The following is a 22,557-nucleotide window of genomic DNA, read 5'->3' on the forward strand; positions in this document are numbered from 1 at the left end:
CACAGTTACACAAAGAGTAACTGGTTAAACTCACTGATCACTGGTGATTGTGTTTTCCAGCTTCATGCAGGAAACAGGCAGATCTTTGTGACGACCCAACAACACACTTTGGGCTGATTTCGGCTCCAGTGTTGTTTCAGGTGCAGGTGCAGTGTAACGTGGTGTCTGGATTGTGTTAAAGTGTTTATTTGAGCCAAAAGCTCTGACACTCTCCCAGCGAGCAAGTGCATAAAACGTCTGATTAACACTGACGTTTTCATTCCGACGTTAGCGTTTCGGCCGCGTGTTTAGCAAACGGGGTGATCTTTGGGAACGTCGACTTATTTCTCACGTCAGAATGGTTCGGCTTGACTCTGACCTCTGGGCGACCTGCGCTGTTGACTGCTTCAGCAGGTGGAGGCTGCGTCTCGCTCAAGGACGCCTCTCTGGCTCGGTTTCAGACTGACTCACCGCTCAGCTTGACTCAAGCGACAGGGGATTTGAGCGTCTATCGGGTCATTTAAAAAACGTTCATATCTATGAAATTAAACCAGCGACTGCCTGTTTGTGTTTGAGTATCGCCGAGCACAGCCATCACTGTTGTGCTTGGATGTTCGCCCTCTTGGATGATACCATTCAAACCAATGATTTATCTCAAATCGAGAGGGGAAGTTGGGAGTTTCTCCTGATAACTCAGACGTGCAGCTCTCTGCGCTGTCTGGCTTTATTTTGTGCAAGGTTACTGCCAGGCCAACACTTCACAACCTGATTTAATGAGACTCAATGCATCTGTTCTCGGTTTCACACCGGTGCCATCAAGACCTAAGTGGAAACAAGCCTCGCTCTGTCACCCTGAGCGTTCTTGTGGATCTGTGAAGGAAAAAAAAAAGGAAAAGAAAATGCAGTTCCAGTTGGTTTTTCTTGAATATACATCCCTGAAGACGAGTGCCTCTTTTAGCCTGGATTTCAGCAAATGTTTTCAGCAAAACCTATAATTACTGCAGCATGGGAAAACTCCTTTTCTCTCTTTTCCTGCTTTCCACTTGAACATTTCTTTCTTTTCGAGTCCTTGCCTCCTCACCAGTCCCTGATGCCAGTCATTTACAACATCTGAAGTGAAGCATCTCAAACCCACGGATCATATCAAAGAGCCCGGCTGGAGACAGCTGCAGGACCTCCGCTCCGCGCGCAGCCCAGCACTCCTGGCACCTCCGTTCTCTGGGTGAAACGAGTGTGCGCCCCCACGGTTGGCAGAGAGAAGGGCCGTGGATATTTTCCCAATGACTAAGCGGAACCTGTGCCCTGAAATGAACGACTTACTTTATTTCAAACGACAGGCCCACTTCTTTCCTTGCACCCTTGCCCTTGGCAGCCCCTCAGTCACTTTGTTCAGCAACAACACACTGTCAGCTCACTCCCCTGAAGGAGCCGGTGGGAACGCTGAAAGCTGATTTCTGTCGGATTCAGGGAGGCAGAGGAAAAAAAATGCATGTTACCTCGGAGTCAAAGTTACAATTGGTCTTTTATTAAAAGTATTTTCCCGCCAAGGCAGCAGCCTGGGTGGCGGAGGTTTGAGTGTCGGCGGATTTTCTGATTTGAAAGGTGGGTTTTGATACCGTTGGACAGAGCCAGGTTCCTGTTTCCAGGCTTCGTGCAAACATCTGGCTGAAGCTGCACACTGTAGGGATGAAGAAGTGTTTTTCCAGAAATGTTAAACTCTTCCTGTGACACAAAATATATACGTGTAGAAAAGGAAAATGAGGAAGAAGTTTAATCCACCATCTTGTTTTTATAAAGGAAGTTAATCACCTCCTCAAAGGATGTTTTGTTTGTCAGGAGAATTACACAAAAAACGACCAAAGAGATTTCCACTAAAGTAAGTAAAAGGATGTGACATGGGCCAATAAAGAAAGCTTTAAAAACGGTCTGGTCCCAGTCAAAGTATTCCTTTTCACTTTCTTTAACATGGTGAGATATTGTGTTTCTTTCATCAGTTTGTTTTATTATTAGCAACACTACATGAAAACAACTGAACAGATTCTCACGAAACTTGCTGGAATGATGTGAAATGGGTCAGGGAAGATAGTTTAGTGCAAAACCCAGACAAAGGGGCAAATTCAAGATTGTTTTTCCTTTCCTTAACATTGCAAGGGCGTTGTTTTGTTTGACAATCTCAAAGAAATCAGGCATGTTTAGGGAACTGAAATCTATTAGTGTGTGAAACCTGGTGCAGCTTAATTGATTTTAGGGGACTTTTGGGCCTTGGAAGAGGTTTCTTCATATTCTCAGAATAGGATATGGATATTTTGGTCTGTCTACAGGCTTGACTTTTGTCTATAAGCTGTCATACTTTTGAAAAGCGGTGAAAAGCATAAAGAGTGATGTGGAGTTATAGCGGAGAAAGTCAGTGAGTATAAGATTGTCCATCGTTACATTATCCCAGCATTGGACAGGCTGGTATTTCACACCAGTGTGACTGAAGGGGAACACCACACACAGAGCAGTTCTCCTTTTTAAACTTGTATTTGAACAAGAGGCTTCCCTCTCTTGCCGGTGCTGTGTGGGTCTCCATGTGCTGTTAAAAATGACAACCTGGTGCCAAAGTCCACATTTGTACCTCCAGACAAAAGCACATCAACCCCAAACTATCTGATCTTTAATTCATCCGCTGACGATGAATCCGAACCGCTCATCTTCTCGGTGAAAGCGAACTTTTCTTGATGTTCTTTCAGCGGGTTGCAGCCAGTTTCTTCGAGGATATCCATCCTGCTGGTTTCTGAAAACTCACCTCAGCAGAAAACGCTGCTGTACTGTTTGACACATTGACATCCTCTGGCGAAGCCGTACCAACCACCCTGGAACGTGCTCTGGGCTCAAGACCAGCCACCGGTGCCAGACCCACATAGCCGATCTTTGGTGTGTGCCACCTGGACTGTTACCAGACCCTTAACCCAAATATCTCTGCCACAGAGCTACGACAGCAACCTCTTGACTTCCCCATTTTTTCCTAATGGTGCATTTTTTTCCTGGCCTTGCCATCGTTTGCTAAAAAAACTCCTTCACTCCCTGGTTTCTGTGCTGTGAGACAGTTGGTCTGATGCGAAACCACAGTCTCTCAAAAACCATAAAATACTACAAACTCAACTACATCATCAAATTTTTACGGTATGTGAGGAACTGATATGATAAGAGGTGTGAGACTGACTTTCTTTCAATTTGAAAATATGGAGGCTTTTACAGGAAATTGAGTGTTCATATCATAGAGTGTATAAAAAGAGGGACGATAGATGGCTCCCAAAAGTGAAGCTAAACTGTCTTGATTGCCACAGTATAGGTCATAAACTGTACCTCCTCCATGTTAGTAGATGGGGAATGGACTGAACAAAAAAGTCAAAGTGCACTTCCAATTAAATTTTGTCAAAGATGTTTTTTATGTCTTTTTAGTTAGTAGTTATCATGCATGTATGTTCACGTGCTCATCTTTCTGGTAAGTGGGATTTTTATTAGTTATTTGATGTTATAAAAAACATGGTGAAACGTCATGATTAACAGTTGAGACTGACTCACGATTGGTCAAGCGTCAAGGGTAACTTAGCAACCATGGCTCCATCCCCTGATCGCTACTAAGCAGACTCTGGCCCCAAATGCACACAACATACCCTTTCATATCCAGGATATTTGGGCTTCATTTCCGGATAGCGGGAGGAAGTGGAGACGCTTTGTCCATATTTATATAACATATTTATATAACAACAAATGTGCAGTTTGTTCCTTTTTGTCCTTTTTATGTCCTAGCAACGACAGCATCCAACTGTTTCTGGTAATTAACAAACCTTTAAAAAGAAAACTACATTCCCGTGGTAGGTTTTAAAATATTTACATTTTTTAGAAATAAATCGATAAAAACAAATGTGTGAGGAAATTCAGAAAGTATGAGGAGACAGTATAATGTCTCTGGTATAATGGCTTTTGTTGACAATAACATATATAATATACTGTAAATGGACAGCAGCGAATTCCTTTAAAGTTTATTTTAACTAGTGTTTTATACTGTATAAGTAATGTTGGTTAAACTGCATTACATGGCAGTAGATGTATATAATGGGATACCACATATACATAATCAACCGAACAGTGTACAAGTGATTTATTTATGAAACAGAACAATCTTACACTAATGTTCGTAGAAAACGTAAATCGAACAACACCAGAATACAAAACAAACATTTACATTTTGTGCATTGCAAACTTTCAACAAAGAGAACAAGACTGAAGAAAATGAAACTTGTACAGACTTTTTTTTCGACAACGAGGTCGCACACAAACACGTCCTCGGTTCCACACCACACAGTCACACTTTGAGAGACCTTCATCTGGATTCCTCCTCAGACAAACACTGGAAACGTTTCACAACATCCGTGAGTGACACTTATGACTATATGAAAATAGAAGTAATAAAATGTTTTCACTGCGTTTCATCTTCATCACTCCATCACATATCGTGACTGTAACTGCAGACTCAGCTGTTGGTTTACTGGGTATGAGGCACTTGAAACTGCAATTCTTTTGAACCCATACCTTTCAAACTGAGGCTATGACCTTGATATGCTCTACTTTTTCCTTTTTGTCACTGTTTTACAGATAATACAGAATAATATTATGAAAGAAAAGGGTGCCTGCAACAGTGCCAGTAGCCCAATCCGCAGCCATTGTTAGTGTTTATAAGCTCCTATAGTACGAGACCAGAAAAATGTTCCACGTGTACCAAAGTGATGCATTACGTCAAAGACAATGAGGCCCTGTCTGCGCGGCTACAGAAATAAACACAGTGGCTGTTTTCCTTTAACATACACATCCCAGCAGAGAGAACTTTCTCTGGCGGTCACGATCACACACACAAACACACGCAGTGTTTATGAGTGTGATTATTTTGAAAAGCAGCTGATGTTTATCCTTTACGCTGCAGTTTGTCTTAAAGATTTTAAAAACTAACAAGGGAAGGAAGTGCATGACAACAGCAAAAAAAAAAGAGAGAAAAAAAAACTTGCAATACTATAATGTGTTATCTTTGATGTTTGTGATAGTCGATGTGTTGTGTCAGTGTAAACAAATAAATAATTATTTACAAGCATAAATGGAAACAAGAGAACACAACGAGCAGGGCATAAATAATTTACAAAAGGAATTATGATACAGACTTAGTATAAACATCTTTGGCACTTTCTAAAATGGCTTGTTTAGATTGTTAACTCAAGTTGTCCATTAGGAATAACCCACAGTCAGGATGAAAAACATGAAGAGAAAGAGTAATGGACAGCTAAATGATTAGGCTTTGGTTACAGTTTATGTTTGTCAGAAGCCACGAATGAGCCTCGTCAGAATGTAAACGTATGAAAGATAGAAGAAGTGGGTCGCTTACATATTGTAGAAAGAAAGAAATGGTTGGAAAGCACATACAGCATGTAAGTGGTTTTACAATTAGTCCTTTAAACATGTAGACATATGTCGGTACACTAGTTATACTAAGATATTCTGCAGAGCCTCTTTTCTTTTAAAACTTCTCCGCTCAAGTTTGTCTTTTCCAGCTTGGGAAAAAGGTTTCTAAGTCACCAGGAAAACAGAAACCGTTGCCATGGTTTCCCCTCCAGCGAATGGATCAAGGCACATGGAAATGCACGGAAAGTTTCATTTATGTCGAGATGGATTTGGCGACGGCGTGTGTCAAGTTTGCTTTGGGAGATTCTCTTCTTTTAACCTTCCTCTGTTCGTCTTTTGTTGTTTTGTTCTTGGCTTTGTTCAGTTATCTGCGAAAAGATTGAGGAGACAGCTTCTGTTAGAGCTAACATAAATAATCGTAAAAGAAAAGAGAGTTTGACGCAGTCAAAAGTGCCAGAGTGTAGCGACAACATGTGCACGGTGCGCATCAAAAAGCGGGCGGCGTTTGCAGAGACGTGGAAAGTCGTGGGAACGGCACACAAGGCCTTTCAAAATGCATCTGTGGTGTTGTGTGCGTGGGCAAGCTGACAAGCAGAAACATAGCGTGACTCTTTTTTTTGGTGCTTTTTTTGCTTTAGCCAACACACAAAACGTAAACCTACTCTTATTATTACCTTGTGAACACTGTCGGCAACTCCGGCTTATCTGAGGTTTGGAAAAGATGTTGAACGTTTAAAGACTTGACACACATCACTCAAACATGGAGACCCCCCCCATCAAGTTTCTGTGCTTGCATTACATACACAAACATACAGCAAACAGACACACACTTACCTTGTGATCATGTAATATAAGCCGATATTCCTACTTAGAGAGTTGAGTAATTTACGATATCTGTAGGCATATATACGTATTTGCTAGAAAAATAGCTAACCCCTGCCTCTGTGACAGAACAAATTAATCTGGCTACCCAACCCCATGAATAGCTCATAACTCAGCTTCATTCATTAACCAGTTCAATCTCTAATGAGTTGAGCCATTAGCAGCGCCCCCTCATGTACAAATGTCTAAACTACAGGGTGAATCTTTGACTGGAATTAAGTACACATATTATTTTTTTTGCATCTGACAGTCATATCAAAAGAATTCAGTGCATTTTCCTTTTTGGAAATCATTCATCTCAACTTGAAAAGCTGCAGTCAAACAAATCCAAGCTAACTACACCATTGTTTTTACACAATCTAAACATGGCGATGACTGCTATTGTCCCCTGAGGTTGTGGTCAAAAAAATTGGGCCTTGATTAGATTGAGCAAGGATTCCCGTAATTCAAGTGATGAAATGGAAAATTCCTTAAATATCACACACACACACACTCACACATGTACATACAGGAGACGTCAGGAACAGTTGTGGTTATGACTTTCAAAGTGGTGGAAGTGTTTGTACTAACCTCTGCACTCATACTTGAGGTCGGAGAAGAACACCAGCTCCTGCGAGAAGACAAACAGGCCTAACCTTCCCCCGGCGAACGTCTTGTCATAAACTGGTCCTGAGTCAGCCATGATCTGTTTACCTTCGTAGACCACGACCCTGCAAAACACGGGACAAACATGGACTTATTTATGTGATGAGATCATCCATCCATCAATTATCTACAATGCTTATATCCTTTCAGGGTCACAGGGGGGGAGCTGGCATTGGGCAAGAGACGGGGTACACCAAGGACAGGTCTCCAGGGTATTGCAGAGCCGACATATTTGTTCATACACGTCCACACCTAAGGACAATTTAAAGACCAAAATGAACCCTAATGTGCATGTGTTTCGACTGTGGGAGGAAGCCGGAGAAAACCCATGCAGTCGTGTGGAGAAGATGCAAACTCCACACAGGAAGGAGGCAACTGGCCATAAGTACCTACTCCCCAACCACACATAATTATCCCCTTTACATACAGAAGTGTGTCTATGGTGATTTCTGATGTCACTGGTGACCTATTTGTGGTCCTCTGTTTCCTTCTATTCTCACTATATCACCTTTTTCAGTCTGTGTCAGACCTGCGGTAGAAACACTAGATTCTAGAGATTACAAGAATACATACTATAGCTCTTTGGTGTGCTGCATTCAAAGTCATTAAAACAGAAAAAACAACAGGTTGTCAACACATTCGGGTCAAATGAATTTCTTACCTTATAAACCCAGTCTTTGGTCTGTGGATCAGATGCCACCTGTAGGCTGTGTAATCCTTCCAGCCAATGTTTTTGGGGTCATGCCACAGAGTACGCACCTGCGTAAAATAGTTCAAACAGCGTTTAACATGAACACTGCTACAGCCTTAAAAAACAGAACAAACAGTGTTTCGACTGCAGCCCACCTGTCCGGGAGTGTTGCCCGTGTGCCACAAAGCATTCCTGAGGTTTTCTCCTGTGCCAGTGCTCGAGTTGACAACTTTGAGTGAAACACCAGAGATGCCAAAGGCCTTGGAGGGCTTGTCCTCCCAGTAGGTCTGTGTGATCTGCTTCCACATGACCACGTAAAAGCGCCCACTCGACTGGTAGCCGAACACAAAGCCTGCGTAATCATCATCTCTGTCTGTGTTCACGTACATCGTTCCACTGAAGTCCACAGCGTTGAACTCATCAAAACCTGCAATGGAGTGAATTCAATATATACTGTTGGGACTCTGTTGAATGGGGTCTCATAGAAGTAAATGAAACAAGAGAAGGTTGGAGAGAAAACACGTGTGCTTCTCACCTACTGCAATGCCTGGGTCAGAGTTGGCCGTCTGGACCAGCTCTTTACCCTGGTGTCTCACCACCCAGTTGGGATCTATCTGAGTGGTTCCCTTAGGATCCAGGTGGACCATCTGGAACTTCCTGAAGTCTGTGGCAGTGATGGCATTGTTCTCTGGACACACGTCAAGAAAATCTGGGATGCTGTCGTTATCAAAGTCATCTTTGCACGCGTCCCCTCTTCCATCGCCTGCAAAATAAAACAAAAAAACAACAACATTGAATAAGTAGGTCTGACCTGATTTAAATTAGACATGCATGCATTTTTCCACAGGTTGGAAAACTTTGGATGTCAGCTAACGTGAGTGTAATAATACTCCCACAGCAGTGAGTGTCGAGGAGCTCGTCCAAGTCGATATTAACAATGAATGGAAAAGAAAAATAGCCATTCGTCCCAGAAAACTGGCTTTAATATCTCGGCCAAGTTTACAAAGCCAAATCAGCCATCTTTTCATGCTGTGACAACTTCCACTGATACTTGTAACAATCTGAAGCCTGAAGTCGATTAGAGCCACGCTGCAGGCCAAGAGCTCGCATTAGAGCGGACGCCAGCGGCTAATGTAGGCCACTGTGCGGAGGTAGTTCGCTTCTGTCATCATTTCTTGTTGCACGAGGGGCTACACTGATTCTAACAATCCTTAATGAGTTGTGAGGACTGTGCATTTCTACTTACAGCTGTACAAACTCCAGGCAACCCTGCTGAAATAGGACATTGTGGATTGCTCTCTAATGAAACCTAAAGGAAACAAAAACTTCACGGCATGGCGTGTGCCCTCCTAGGCCTCATCCAGAATGACTTCACACATGCCAACACAGTCGCTGACTCTTTCCGACAGCCACCACATTTCACACCTGCAGCAGTGAAGCTAACTGCTAGGTAATTGTGAACACTTATGAGGACAATGTGACAAATACTGTGACGAAGTGAGAAAGAAAAACTAGGCCTTTATACAGAGCTATGGATGATCAATTCCCAGCTACTTTCACATTAGGACAAATTAGATTGATCTTGATATTAGATTATGGTAGTTATTTTGTCAACTGCTGTTTGCGAGGTCAAGAGTGAACTCACAGTCTTTGTTTGCATAGAACTTCTGCAAAGTTAAAAAGCCCCAAATCTGTGGTAAAGAGAGATCAACTCCGCCACAGAAAATCCAGAGTGAGCCAGCTGGCCAATCAGAACAGACTGGGCTCTATTGAAAGGGGCTCCTTAAAGAGATAACAACTAAAACCAAGTGTTTCAGACAGAGGCTGAAAAGAGGAGCTGCAGCAATGGACTGCCTGAGGAAAGTTGTGTTTTTTTTTTTGAGTGTGTAAACTTTTTCAAGTAATAAGAAAATTTAAATTGTGATCCTGAATATGAGCATAATAAGTCTCAAATCTGCTTACGATACATTCCAAAGCTACTGAGTAAACATTGTGGTGGAATTATTTTTGTGTCCTTACTGTTTTTGGACGTTATTTTGACTGAAAACAGTTTTAAAAAACTCATTCATGACAAAGTATGTTATTTTTGGGTTAATCTGAAGTTACATACCAAATGTTAACACAAATAATCTGTGGTTTCTACATAACATCAACAGCTGGATCTACACATGATTCGAAAGCACATTGCATACAACCGCTACTGCAACTTTAAATATTACATCCTCACCGTCAGAGTCCAGCTGGTCTGCGTTCGGTGTTAGTCTGCAGTTGTCCTTGTCGTCAGGGACACCGTCATTATCATCGTCATAGTCACACGCGTCTCCTTTTCCGTCTTTGTCATGGTCGGCCTGGTTGGCGTTGGCCACGTAGGGACAGTTGTCCAGGTTGTTCTGATGACCATCTTCATCGATGTCCTGGTTGTTGTCACACTGATCTCCAACCAGGTCACTGTCCACATCAGTCTGGTGGATAAACATTGATGTAAACTGTGTTAACTCAAGCCTCCTGTGTTTAGTCTTAGATTGGATTTGTTGTTCTATGTGTGACACAGTACCTGGTCAGGGTTGTGCAGCATTGGACAGTTGTCACACTGGTCACCAACTCCATCCATGTCAGTGTCCTTCTGTTCAACGTTGTACACATAGGGGCAGTTGTCGTTCTCATTTAGAATTTCTGGGAAAAAGGCAGTACGTTAGATGATATTCACAAGAATTTATATAAAAGTCATTTTTATCTATTTTACCATCTCCATCAATGTCCACTGCACAGGCATCCCCTTCTCCATTGTGGTCTGTGTCTATTTGAGCAGGGTTGTGTTCATAGGGACAGTTGTCGCATCGGTCACCAACTTCATCCTTGTCAAAGTCAAACTGGCGAGGATTGAAAAGCAGGGCGCAGTTGTCCTGTGGGGGAAAGCACTAACTAGTTAGGAAATTCTTTGATTAAAGGAAATCTGAACATTGAATAGAAAATATGTCCAAATGATTCTTGTACCCTCTCATCAAGTATTCCATCGTTGTCATCATCCTTGTCACAAGCATCTCCTTGACCATCTTTGTCAAAGTCTTCTTGTCCGGAGTTGGGAAGGCTGGGGCAGTTGTCCTGAAACAGAAACATTAAATTCAGAAGTTTTCAGATACAATTGTTTCGACTGAGTACAGGCTGGGCTACATCAAATAAGATGATGGAGTTCAATGAAATACCTTCTTGCAGTGATAAGTGGCGTTGGCCCCACACACAAGGTTCTGATTGGGCCAGCCGTCCAAATCCGAGTCTTCCCCACAAATGAAGCCATCTCCAGCGTAACCGGTCCGACATTCACACTTGTACATGGGGTCGTTGAAGTGGCTGATGTAGATGCACTCGGCAAATCTGTGACAGTTGTGGGTCTTTTCCTTGCACGGGTTCTCTGGCTCACACACCTAAAGGAAACAAAGGGCAGGTGGAACTGAATAATAGCAGTTCAAGGGCACTGAATGCGAATTACATGAAAACGAAATTAAGATTGTCCTCTGTGACATAGTAGAATTAGAAAAAACGTCTTTTTAGAAGGCAACTCCAAACTGAGGGCTTCTCCAAAATGAAGTACAGGATTAAGGGAGCGATTTCGTCCAAAGCCAAACGTCTGGGCACTGCTGATTTGACGAAATCCCACATACATCCCGCTACGCCCTGTACTGCAGCACAAGGTATTCACAGCTGCCACTCATTACCAGAGGATGAAGAGTAACTCCAGTTTGGATGCCACTCCATGAGCTCATGGAGCAGCAAGTGACAGCAGGACCAGACCTTTGATCAAAACTGTGAAGCGGAGCCCCTTAATGCCAGCGATGAGACAATTCCCCTTCTCCTTAAATCAATTAGAGGGATCAGGGAGACAGGTCAGAGACATGGAGCTGCTGAAGCCGAAGAGTTTCAGACTTCTCCATCAGAGACGTTATGCAAGTGGCGTTCAGGGTGGCACAGCTGCTTTGTCAGGACTGTGAGGATTTAATGATCACATGGGAGAAAATTAGTGTGTTTGACTTTGGTAATGTGATATATACCACATGTCATATCACCTGCATTATGGATCAAATTTAGGGCAGGAGTGGAAATTGGAAATATGAAGTAGTATCTAGAATAAAAGCACAGATCTTTTTAACATTTATACAAAAAAAACCAGCATAAAGAGCTGTTTAATCCATCTCTGATCGTACAATGAGAGTGCCAGAGATGTACAACAGGTGTTTGTTGTTAGTAGGTTGCCCAATTCTCCTTCTGCTTGCCAACCCTGGGTCCCATTAATATACGGCCAGGGCCTCTCCTCCGGCACTGTGCAAATGCTCACTGCAAGAATGAGGCTTATAAATCACCAGAGATGCTGCCTCCATCATTCATAAATTCGGATCTGACACAGAAAAATCCACACAACTGCTTTTGAAAATCTGCCTGGAGCTAAAGGTCAACATCATCTTCTTCACCTTTACAGCGTTCGGTTCTCGCTTGTTCAAACGCTATGTTCCGTGTTTGAATGGCGTCCAATCATTAATTCGACACAGACTAAGAGTAGCTTCAACTCACCTGTTTGTTCTTGTTGGCAGACTCCACGCCCATACCGAAGGGCTGGTTGCCCTTGTATCGCTTTGGACAGGGAAGGCAGTGGAAGCCCGGGTCGGTGTTGATGCAGCGTCGCGATCCGCTCACCTTGAAGCAAACATCGGGCACCATGTCACACTGGAGGAGGGAAAGAAGAACATCAGTACAACGCAAAAACAAATAATTACATGGAGGAACTCTTGAAACACCGGTCTGGTTCATGCACGAAGGAACAATAGGAGCTTTTACCTCGTTAATGTCTTCACAGTGGGTGCCATTTCCACGCAAACCAACAGGGCACGGGCCACAATCCCAGGATCCATCTGGTGAGCTGTTGCAGTCCACTCCCCCAAAGCATGGGTTAGACAGACAGCCGTCTGCAAGAGATTTAGAAGACGAGAATGGATACAAGCAAGGGACAAAGATTTAAACATCGCTGGACTAATCTGTTGTGTGTCTCTAAATGATTCAACTTCAGCTTATGATGGTTATTATCTAGGCTAGGGTTTGTAAGCCTGGAAAAACAGGAGGAGGATAAAATATGCGACCAATACATTCGACTCCTCCCATCGGCGGTCTCGTCAAAGCTACGCACAACACATGAACGTGCGCTGCTTTACAACTGCTTGAAACCGACCTTTCCTAATTCGCTCGCTAACTTCTAACGCTCATCTCTGCTTTAGTGGTGTGGGGCTGCGAAGGCCACAGACACCGGCCTTATTCCTTTTTTAATTTATTGATGGCTATCAGGATGGGATAAGGATTTCAACTAAAAATGTACTGTGAAGTGACTGTGTAAAATAAAGTGACTGGTGCTCACCAATAGGACATTCTCTTTTGATACAGCTGTCACTGTCGTCCGCCTCCCCGATACACGTCTTGCCACCGTACTGAGGCTGAGGGCTGTTGCACTCACGTGTCCGACTTCTGACCCCACCTCCACATGTTGCTGAGCAGGTTGCCCATGGAGACCAAGGACCCCAACCACCGTCCACTAAAAAGATACAGAGGCAGAGGCACAGAAGTCGATGTCATTGCACAGATATTTCCACAGTTTTTTTTCAACATTCAAGGTCCACAATCTGAAAAGCAGCCACAGTCAGAAGCCTGGAACTTGATAGTAGAAGAGAAAACATACTGAGCTGATTTGGGTCAACATTTCCTGAAAGACAGACAGGAGGCCAAAACACATGGGGAGTGTTGCCTCAAGGGAGCCATGAGGCATGAGGAAATCTGGTTATTCGACATGGACGCTAGCTGCTGTAATGGAGACGCTGCTGTCGGGTGTCCCCCCCCCCCCCCCCCACGAGGTGAATTACTCACGGGGACATGGCTCGGTGGTGCAGCGCTGAGTCTCACGTCCATTTCCTTCGCAGTCTTTGCCCCCCAGCTGCGGCACGGGTGCGTTGCAGTGTCGTATCCTGGTGATCTGTCCCTCTCCGCAGGTCACCGAGCAGGACGACCATGGCGACCACAAACTCCACCCGCCGTCCTGGCGAACTGGTTCACCAAACAAATCAGGCAGGGAGCATCAAAACACATGTCAACTATTATCGAGACTTTCATTCAGTCAAATAGTTGCAGACATTTATAATTTACAAAAGTCCCAAAAGAAAAAAAGGACCGCCACGTTTTCTACAAGTAAACATGATGTGATGTTGGTGATGATGGCTCAGTTTCAAAGATGTTCTAAGATGCCGGTGCCAGTATTTATGTCATTGTGGGTAATCGATCCTCCAGTGGTTAAAATGATTCAGTCACTCACACACATGCAGTGAAATGTTAGCTGCAAGCAATAACACACACTAACCCCACTGTTCCCCAAACACAGCTCATCCGTTTGGGCATCCAGCACAGATCCAGAGAAGCCTCCTCCTCATATAATGATCAAATTTATTGCTCTTTTATATTTTTCTATGGCAGGCAGGGGTGAGTCATTGCACTGTGAAAAACCCTCACAGCCTTTTTTGGAATTAACTTTAAGTGGGCACACCCTGCTCTTGGATTCAGCCTCACTCAGAAGGATGCATTTTCAATGGAGGCCCAGTTAAACATAACCCATTGATTACCTCCTCCCAGGAGCTCAGGATTTGTCGGTGTAGTTAGTTAGCAGGATTGCACAAAACATACTGGATGGGTTACCACGAAACTTGGCTGGAAAGATGTGTCAGGGACAAACCCATTAAACTGTGTCGACGTAAATCAGGAGGCGGATTCAGGATTTTGTTTTTGCTTTCTTTAACATTGAGAGAATGGAAGTTTTGTAAGATTTCCGTTGATTTATCAGAGAATAATTCATGGAACTTGATGGAAAAACAAAAATCGGTCATGTTTGCGGAACTGATATTTATGAGTGTGTGCAATTAGTTGCAGATCCAAATGAAAATCCAGACCTCTTGAATTCCAATGTGGTGTCATAAGGGGACTGTTGGTTCTTGGCGGAGGTAGACACGCCACTAAGTGCCATTTCAGTTAGTGTCAGCTATTTAGATAGAAAAAGAAGGAATACTGTTTCAAATGTATCCTCACCACGGCTGTCGCATCTGCTCAGGCTGCACTTGCGGGTCTGGATGGAAGGTCCAGTGCAGGGGTTGCTGGTTGCATCACATGACCGACCCCTCTGCTGAGTTCCTGTCCCGCAGGTGACCGTGCACTCGGTCCACTCTGACCAGGGGGACCATCCATCGTCACTGTATTTAGCTAAAAGAAGTTAAAGCACAGAGACGATATTTTATTGCTTTATTGCACAAGAAAGACAAAATAAACTGAATTATAAAAGAGGTACTGGAAAAAACTGCATTGGTTGTAATCTTTATGTCGGTCTGTTTATCACATGACCTCATCTGAAAAACCCACAGTAGCAGCTGTGTGTGTCTTATACTGTGACTAATAAATACTTGGTTCACTCACAAAGAAAAAAAACGGGCAGCTGCAATTCAGCAGTATTAAAATTTACTGTGTGTGGAATATTATTTTTACGACACATTTCTCTGTTAATTTAAACTAGCATGCATACATAAAAATGCATGTATGGTTATAATTGTGTTTATATGCTGGGTGGATTGACTCATAAGACGGTCCAGCTACTTACGCAGACACACGGGGCAGCACTCGCCGTCGATAAACGAGGGGCTGGCACAGGCCACTGGGGGGCAGGTAATTTGGTGACACACGATCTTGGACTCCTGCCATCAGTAAATATAAGAGATATATCAGCGTCACTGCGTATCCACCGTGAATCTGCACATATTTCCTCCTGACTTGGCACTACCTGGCAAGTACATTTGGTGCAGCTGTCCACAACCCAATCTTCTTTATCGTCAAACAGGCGGCCATCCTGCCAGCACATGTTTTTCTCTTTAGGGTTCTTAATCCTCCCAAGGGCCTCCTTCATGAGTGTGTTCTCCTCTGTCTGAGCACACAACAAAAGAAAGAGGGATTTGCAGTTGGACGGGAGATCAGTCGGAGGTGATTAGGACACACTTGTGCTGCAGGTACATGGCATTCAGCTGCAGCTTGTGAGGGTTCACACCTGCTGACAAGATGATTCCTTTAGGAGATCACGTGTGGGGTTATTTTCCACCAGGTGGAAAGAGGAAAAGTTCATCCTGCTCCAGTACAAGTGGAGTTGCACACTTACATAAAACATCACATTACATCTAAACACAATCACCTTCATACATATCATAAGAATTGAGGGCCAAATGTAAAATCCTGTCTCCCTTACAATGAATCATTCCTACCAACATACGTCCCTCTCCAGTTCAGTGATGTCTCATGAGGAAAGAAAGCTTTCCAATAGAAATGCAAAGGATCATTTTATGGCACAAAGGAATCGTATCTGTCTTTGTGAAAGCAAAAAAATTAAGAGGATAGCGATTTTGTTTTCTCTGGTAGTTATTGGAAAGAACAGTGTAGATTGAGTTTGACAGGCACCAGCACAGGGAGGGGGGCGATAAAGAGACTGACATGGCTGGTAAAAAACTTATATTTTTTCTTTTTCCAGGTCCACTGGTCCAGCAACACTGGGATTTGTCCCAGTAGTCTCAATTGGCCGGTCAGACTGTGGAAAGAGCCCCAGCACATGAGATGTTTCTAAACTGAAATTCAGCTGGTATTATTTCTACCAGATCAGTAAACACAACCTGCCTCTTATAAATACAACTGGGTGTTGCCTTCAGCATCACAGTGAAAACAGGATGATAGTGGTTGACATGTTGTGATCCAGTCTTTGAGACCTCATATGTATTTCCACTTGTAGACACTGGGGGTGGGATTGAAAAATTGTCTGTTTACACTTTAAGCACCCACGCCAAAAAGCTATTCCACTGTAAAAATGAGAAGAATTGTAAAATCTTGCTTTTAAAATGTGGTGCTCAACTCTTTTCTCAAGCTTTTTTTTTATGGTTTTAGGAAAATACCCCACTGAGATGTTAGTTCTGAAAACTATAACCTCCAACCCAATTGGAGACCAAGAGATTTCTGGCTGGACTCCTGAACACTTGGGAACTCTCAGGAGATAAACTACTGCCAAAGGTTTGTGTGTGTGTGTGTGTGTGTGTGTGTGTGTGTGTGTGTGTGTGTGTGTGTGTGTGTGTGTGTGTGTGTGTGTGTGTGTGTGTGTGCGTGCGTCTTCCTCGTGGAAAAGGGAGGCAGCAGTGTGCAGCACCAGAATTTAAGACACCACTCGGTCTGGAAGAGCCTCAGGGACCCTTCTCATCCCAGCCGGTTTTTTTTCCCCCAAGGTTCATGCCCAGACGCTCTTATTGCTGGGAGGCTCCCAGAGGAAACACATGGGCTGTTTAAACACAACCAGACATTAGACTGGACCCTATCGCTGCCAGGGGAACACTTCCTATATCCACATGTAACATGTCATAAAATCTGTCTGACTCACGCTGCCACAGATAGTAGGAGTCAGCCGGGTTCAGCCATCACAGGCGACTCTATAAACAGTACTGCGGCTACTTAATGTTTGCTTTCAAATGGACCTAGTAACCTAATTCAATCCTCTTACCTCCTGGCCACCACACCGAGGAATGTATATTTTATTTTCCTAAAATGTCAATTTTCTCTAAAAAGATAATTTTCCTTCCTTCACACAAAGACAGATTGTAGTGATTTCACATTCGCCACAAACTGGTGTGTGAAGTGTGATGGAACAGGCGGTAGCTTGTCTAAAACAATTACAAGTCAGGGTTGTGTTGATTTAAACTGTGGTAGGGGTTAACACATTTGTCATGTCCACTACTTACCACTTTCTGCAGGCCATCAATAAGGTTACTGACGACAACACGGAGGCCTTTGAGCTCCTGGAACATGGTGCTAAGTTCCTCGCAAGAGCGTTCGCACATATCCGCGCCCATCTCATCCGTCTTCTGACCTATTATGTTTGTTGTGATGGAAGGGCTCACATCCACAATTTCTGCGCTCTCGCTCACAATGTTAGCGTCATCTGGCAAGGGGGGGGGAACAAGAGATCAGGGTGAATGAGCAAGCAAACAAATGAATGTACAACAGAGACCAGTGATGGAAAACACGTTTGAAAGATGCGATGAGCGAAACTCAAGGACTCTGACGAGGGAACAAATCAATTTCCTGTTTTGCTGTATTCGGCCGAAAGATCACAACAATGTTGTGATTACAGTGTTTATTGTCTTCCCCACAAACAGATGTTCAGTCAGCAGCGTTTGAGCTGAAGAAAAGAAGAAGTATTTGTTTGAAAAGATGACAGTAAATCTCCAGAACAGATGACTGTCGACTGTGGGAGGGGATGGCACCGCAGAGCTCGAGAGGCCGAAATCTGGGTGTTCCTCGTGTGATGAGAAAACCACCCTGCTGTCATAAATCTCCATGAACTTTCAGATAAGTGGACACTTCCAATATGAACTTAACAGACTGGAGTGGCCCCACAGATGGATTTACAAGGAGCCTGTGAAGCTAATGGTGCAGGCCCTACGGCTGATCATTAGCGCAGGCACCTGTGATGCTCTCGTCGAAAGGTCAACACCAGAGTGTATGAAAATACCACGAAGCAGAGAGAAAGAATGTCTTGTCCTTAAGTGCATAATGTGTAAGGAAATGCAATCGTCCAACTGCAGGTTTGTTTGAGGGCGTAATGAGGCTAAATGCCGAGTCTTCTTTGCACGATTCTGAGCAGGAAGTTCAGCCCAGAGTCGTTTTTGAACTTTGCACGACTCAGACAGGCAGGAACACAAATCACAGAGTGGGACAGGCCATCTATGGTGCACTGGAGTTTGCATTAAACCACATGAAACCACGAGCATCTATTCTTTACATTCCCTCAGCTTACCCCCTAAAATTATCCTCCCAGATGATCTGCGTGGATGTGTGCTACTGAGAACAAACACATCAAAGCTCCATGGTATGTCTGTCATTCGGCCAAGTCACAGACCATATCTGCGTCTGGATCTTGTGTAAATCAGTGAGGATTAATTGCAGCGCGGAGGGCTCTAAATCAAGAAGTCACCCAAACTGCCCGATGACGTCCCGCTGCAGCCACTGCTGTGTTTTCTTTCCCTTTCAGTCTGCTGGAGTCATTCAGATCTCAGGGGGGCTTCATGCTGTGTGCGTGTGCGAACGCGTGCTAGCTCGTCTGTGAAAGCATTCAGACATTCTTCTCTCCCTGATAGACACTCTCTATTTCTAACAGATAGAGGAAAGGATTCTTTTTTTTTTTTTAAAGGAGCAAAAAGACAGAATTAGTTTAACGCTGCTCATTAATGTCCAACATGACAGTTTTTTTTTTTTTTTACTGTGGGACATGTGGGTTTATGAGTGATTTTGGCATTAAAACTGCTCCCAGTGCAGAACGTTGACTGGTACCAGGCGGCGTGCTGAAAACGTCCATGTCGTGCTGACATTGGTTAAAACAAAAAACACTCAGTCAGCTGGAATTCAACACTGCTTGTGGCAACGGAGAGAGGCAACAACCCACAAACTGCATATGGACTTGCTTTGTCACAGCAAAACCAATATACCGTTTCCAGATCTGGTGACTCTTGAGACAGTGCAGATACATATTTACCTAGTTAGCTTTGTTTTCAATATTTTTTTAGTTGCACCCGCTCTTCGCGTGAGCTCCCCTGAGGCTCACGAGATACCATTCCTCACGAGAGCAAAGACTTCGCTGAGAAGAGCAATCCAATCACTGGATGACTTCACTGTGTGTGTGTGCGTGTGTGTGTGTGTGTGTGTGTGTGTGCAGCTGGAAGTGGAAGCTCCCTGCTCTGCAGCACAGCACTCACTTTCTCTTTTCTATTTTCTTTCCCAGGGTATTATCCTGATTCCACTGCCAAAGGAAATAAATGTAAGCATCTGTATCTCCTTTTGTTCACCACGCACACCACTCGACCTCAAGCCACTGCATCGACACGGCTGTTTCCGTAAATATGAAGTAATGGTGGGAGATCTTTTCCACGTATTAAATCCTCGAGCTTTTTGACCCACATTCACACAAAAGGGAAGTCGGCTAAAGAGCGCTAAACTGTTTGGTCTGGAAAGTTGCTGCGGTTGATACTTTACAAAGAGCAGATACAGATGCCGTGCCTCGGAGCATCGCATGTGAGCGAGTTTCCCAATCACATCTGCAAAGTATCGGGCTAGAAACACTTTTCAAATGTAATTATATTGACTCATCGCGAGGATTATGGACATACCAAAAATAAAAGAACAAAACAATGGCTCCCACTGAGCTGACGGAGGATTAAAGATAGAAACTCTCACCTTGCTTAGTGGCTTCGCAGTCTCTGGTCAGGAGGACGTCTTCCACTGGGGTGTCAAAGATGAAACGCACGTTCTGCAGGAGGCCCTGTTTGGGAAGAAAAGAGGTGTCTCAGTCACTGCAGTTACAGTTTATATACAATGTTTCCATATACAGTTACATTCACACTCGTGTTTGCACACAAAGGGCCAATTAAGAGTCTAAATTTGGAAGCTTTGCCACAGAAAGACCAGGGAAACACTGAGCCACACTTTGAAGAGGGGAGTCCATTCCTTCTACTGGAAACTGTTTCCTTTCAGATCAGCCTCTATTATGAGGTTAGAGGAGATCACAGTTTTGTTCTTCTGAGAGGTCAGAAAATATTGCAGGGCCAGTTCACAAATAAACTGACCAAGAGACTCTCCTGTATCCTAGGAAATCTTTGTCAAGACCCCAAAGTGCCACAGTTCTGGCCTTACCCTGAAGTGGTTCTCTCGGATGGATCCCTTCGCAACATACATGCGGCTTCCCTCAGGCCGCAGGTGCTCGTAGAACGGCTCATCCAGGATGAAGCTGTCTATCAGGCTGCAGCCCACATACAGGTTGGCGTTTTCCCCGTGAACGTGAAGCGTGATATTCTTCCACTGCGAGTCTGACAGGTCCACGTCCTCGAACGATACCACATTCTGCGAGCCGTCCACCCAGTACACCAGGTCCAGAGTGTTGGCCCGTCCGTTGGACACGACCTCGAACTGGCGCCGGCCATCAGGGCCCTCCAGAGCCATCAGGGTGCCCCTCGAGGCACGGTCCTGGCGTATGCTGGCCACGAACACAAAGCCCTCATTGTTTTGGATCTGTTGTAGTATTTGTTTTAATATGGGGGGGCTCACTGGGGGGATGTGGTCGAAGCGGATGAAGCGGTAGGCAGGGATGTCTGAGTTTTGGCCACGGAACTGTTTGGCCCCCAGAGTTTTGCGAGAGATCTGGCTAATTTCAAACAGGTCGAAGGATGTCTCGTCCTCCTGCTCACCATCTATAAAGTAAATGAGAGGAAATGCGAATGGACATTTATTTTAGAGGTTCAAAACTAATTCACAAACCCTTTAACCCTATTTTAAGACAAAGAAACAATGGCCAACAGATGGAAACATGTTTAGTTATCAGTTTCATCTTGAAATGGAGGATTGCACCTAAAGTAAGGAAGACTTAGCATTGAGTTACTCTCATTAATAAACATAATCAATAACCATTAATAATAGTATGACAACTGGTTATTAATATGCATTGCAGCTGATTTGCACATTTTACAAGATTCCCACTTACCTTCAGGCAGTGCATGGAGGAAGTTAATTGATAAGAGCAGCAAGAAGAGACTTCTCCTGAGTATCATGTTTCCTTTAAAACAGATGAAAAAGAGAAGAAACGTTTTTTATGGAGGTGAAAATCACTCTTCTTCTTCATCTTTTTTCTACATCCAGGGTCCTTTTCAAATGTTGCGTCGCAGTGGAACAATGAGACTGGATGATATAATATAATAGAAAGACAACAATCTGCTAAAAAAAACAAACACCACATAGCCTACAGTGTGTTTTGTATACTGACTGCTAAGGAATAAAAGCATTTTTTTTACACTTAACGTTAACTTAGCCTGGTTCCATACCACAGCTTGACCATTTCTCCACATAGAAAGAGTGCAACTATAAATAGGCTGCTGCGCCTCGTCCTCGGAACTTACCTGACGAAAAGAGATTTGTTTAAGCAGTCAGATATCCGACTATATCTTTTTTTCGTTTTTAAGATCAAGTTCAGGTCTGCGGTGACCTGAGCCGATGATCGAATGGATGAAAAGTGGTGTCTCCCTCAGAAAAACCTCGTGCGTAAAACGCGTAAAGTCCACTTTGGTTCACTACATCCACAGTCTGCAGGACTCCAGGCGCAACAGTGGCTGAGGCACGCGCCTCCCTCCCCTTATATAGAGGCTCGCGGAGAGCCTGTCAATCAAACGTCTCTTTCTGGAGGTACGAACAGTTCGTGATCGCTCGTTATAAGGGACAGATTACATAATTATCTTCCGATGGCGCAATGCTCTGATCCGTGCCTGCACTGGGGGGGTGGAGGTGGGGAGCGCGACCCCTCCTCCCCTCCTGTCTGTCTGTGACCGTGATGCCCACCGTCCCCTCCCTGTCGGACCCTCCGCCCCCCCCATCTGTGTCTGGAGCTGATTCACTTTCACTAGGTGGGGGGAGGTGGTGGTTGGGCTGAGAGCTTTTCACTGGATGGAGGAAGTTAATGCTGATGAATCAACCAAAAATGAAGTTAAATAGCTGCAGCAGCAGTGACTGCTCTTCATATCTGCATTGTTTACATTCAAGGACAGCAGCATTATAATTACTACTGAGAAATGTGTGGTTTACTCCCTTTTAAAAACAAGATAAGACTTTACAGGCATAAAGCAGAGATGCAGAATATGACAGTATTTTGACTGAAACAAAGTTGTAACTAAAAACTATTAGTAACCGAGGATCCCAGTTCTGTCTGCAGTGTGTGACAAAGAAAGAACATGAAAATGACCTCCAGTACAATAGACACTTTGGATGCTTCCACTCTGCTGGCAGGCAGTGTC

The 22,557-nt window shown here is 44.0% G+C and overlaps 1 protein-coding gene across 4 annotated transcripts; it reads right to left on the bottom strand.

Annotated features, from left to right (window-relative positions):
* Positions 1-4,109: 4,109 nt before the first annotated feature.
* On the bottom strand, positions 4,110-22,024 carry thbs2a (thrombospondin 2a). 4 transcript variants are annotated; one of them, XR_004616281.1, is made up of 24 exons: positions 21,670-22,024; positions 21,258-21,329; positions 20,414-20,967; positions 19,958-20,042; positions 17,467-17,666; positions 15,483-15,623; positions 15,303-15,396; positions 14,741-14,911; positions 13,535-13,711; positions 13,032-13,205; positions 12,461-12,588; positions 12,197-12,349; positions 10,837-11,055; positions 10,628-10,735; positions 10,377-10,536; positions 10,188-10,306; positions 9,861-10,095; positions 8,169-8,396; positions 7,789-8,060; positions 7,604-7,701; positions 6,868-7,007; positions 6,090-6,120; positions 4,375-5,783; positions 4,112-4,335 (listed from the first exon to the last, which is right to left on the bottom strand). XR_004616281.1 is itself a non-coding variant. In XM_034608700.1 (23 exons), the coding sequence occupies exons 2-23, from the start codon at positions 21,322-21,324 to the stop codon at positions 5,780-5,782; spliced, it is 3,558 nt and encodes a 1,185-aa protein (XP_034464591.1). In that variant the 5' UTR covers positions 21,325-21,329; positions 21,670-22,024; the 3' UTR covers positions 4,110-5,779. The 4 variants fall into 4 exon arrangements, 2 of the variants coding, with proteins under 2 accessions (XP_034464591.1, XP_034464592.1); XM_034608700.1 differs by having other exon boundaries at positions 4,110-5,783; XR_004616282.1 differs by lacking the exon at positions 6,090-6,120.
* Between the last annotated feature and the right edge of the window lie 533 nt (positions 22,025-22,557).

This window comes from Hippoglossus hippoglossus, chromosome 15 (assembly GCF_009819705.1).
Source record: "Hippoglossus hippoglossus isolate fHipHip1 chromosome 15, fHipHip1.pri, whole genome shotgun sequence".
Classification (NCBI taxonomy): Eukaryota; Metazoa; Chordata; class Actinopteri; order Pleuronectiformes; family Pleuronectidae; genus Hippoglossus; species Hippoglossus hippoglossus.

Coding starts and splice junctions, on each gene's coding strand:
- thbs2a (XM_034608700.1), bottom strand. CDS start 21,324: ATGATACTCAGGAGAAGTCTCTTCTTGCTGCTCTTATCAATTAACTTC. Junction 14,912..15,302: donor GTGCTGCCCCGTGTGTCTGC/GTAAGTAGCTGG, acceptor AACTTCTTTTAG/CTAAATACAGTGACGATGGA. Junction 13,206..13,534: donor CACCACCGAGCCATGTCCCC/GTGAGTAATTCA, acceptor GTATCTTTTTAG/TGGACGGTGGTTGGGGTCCT.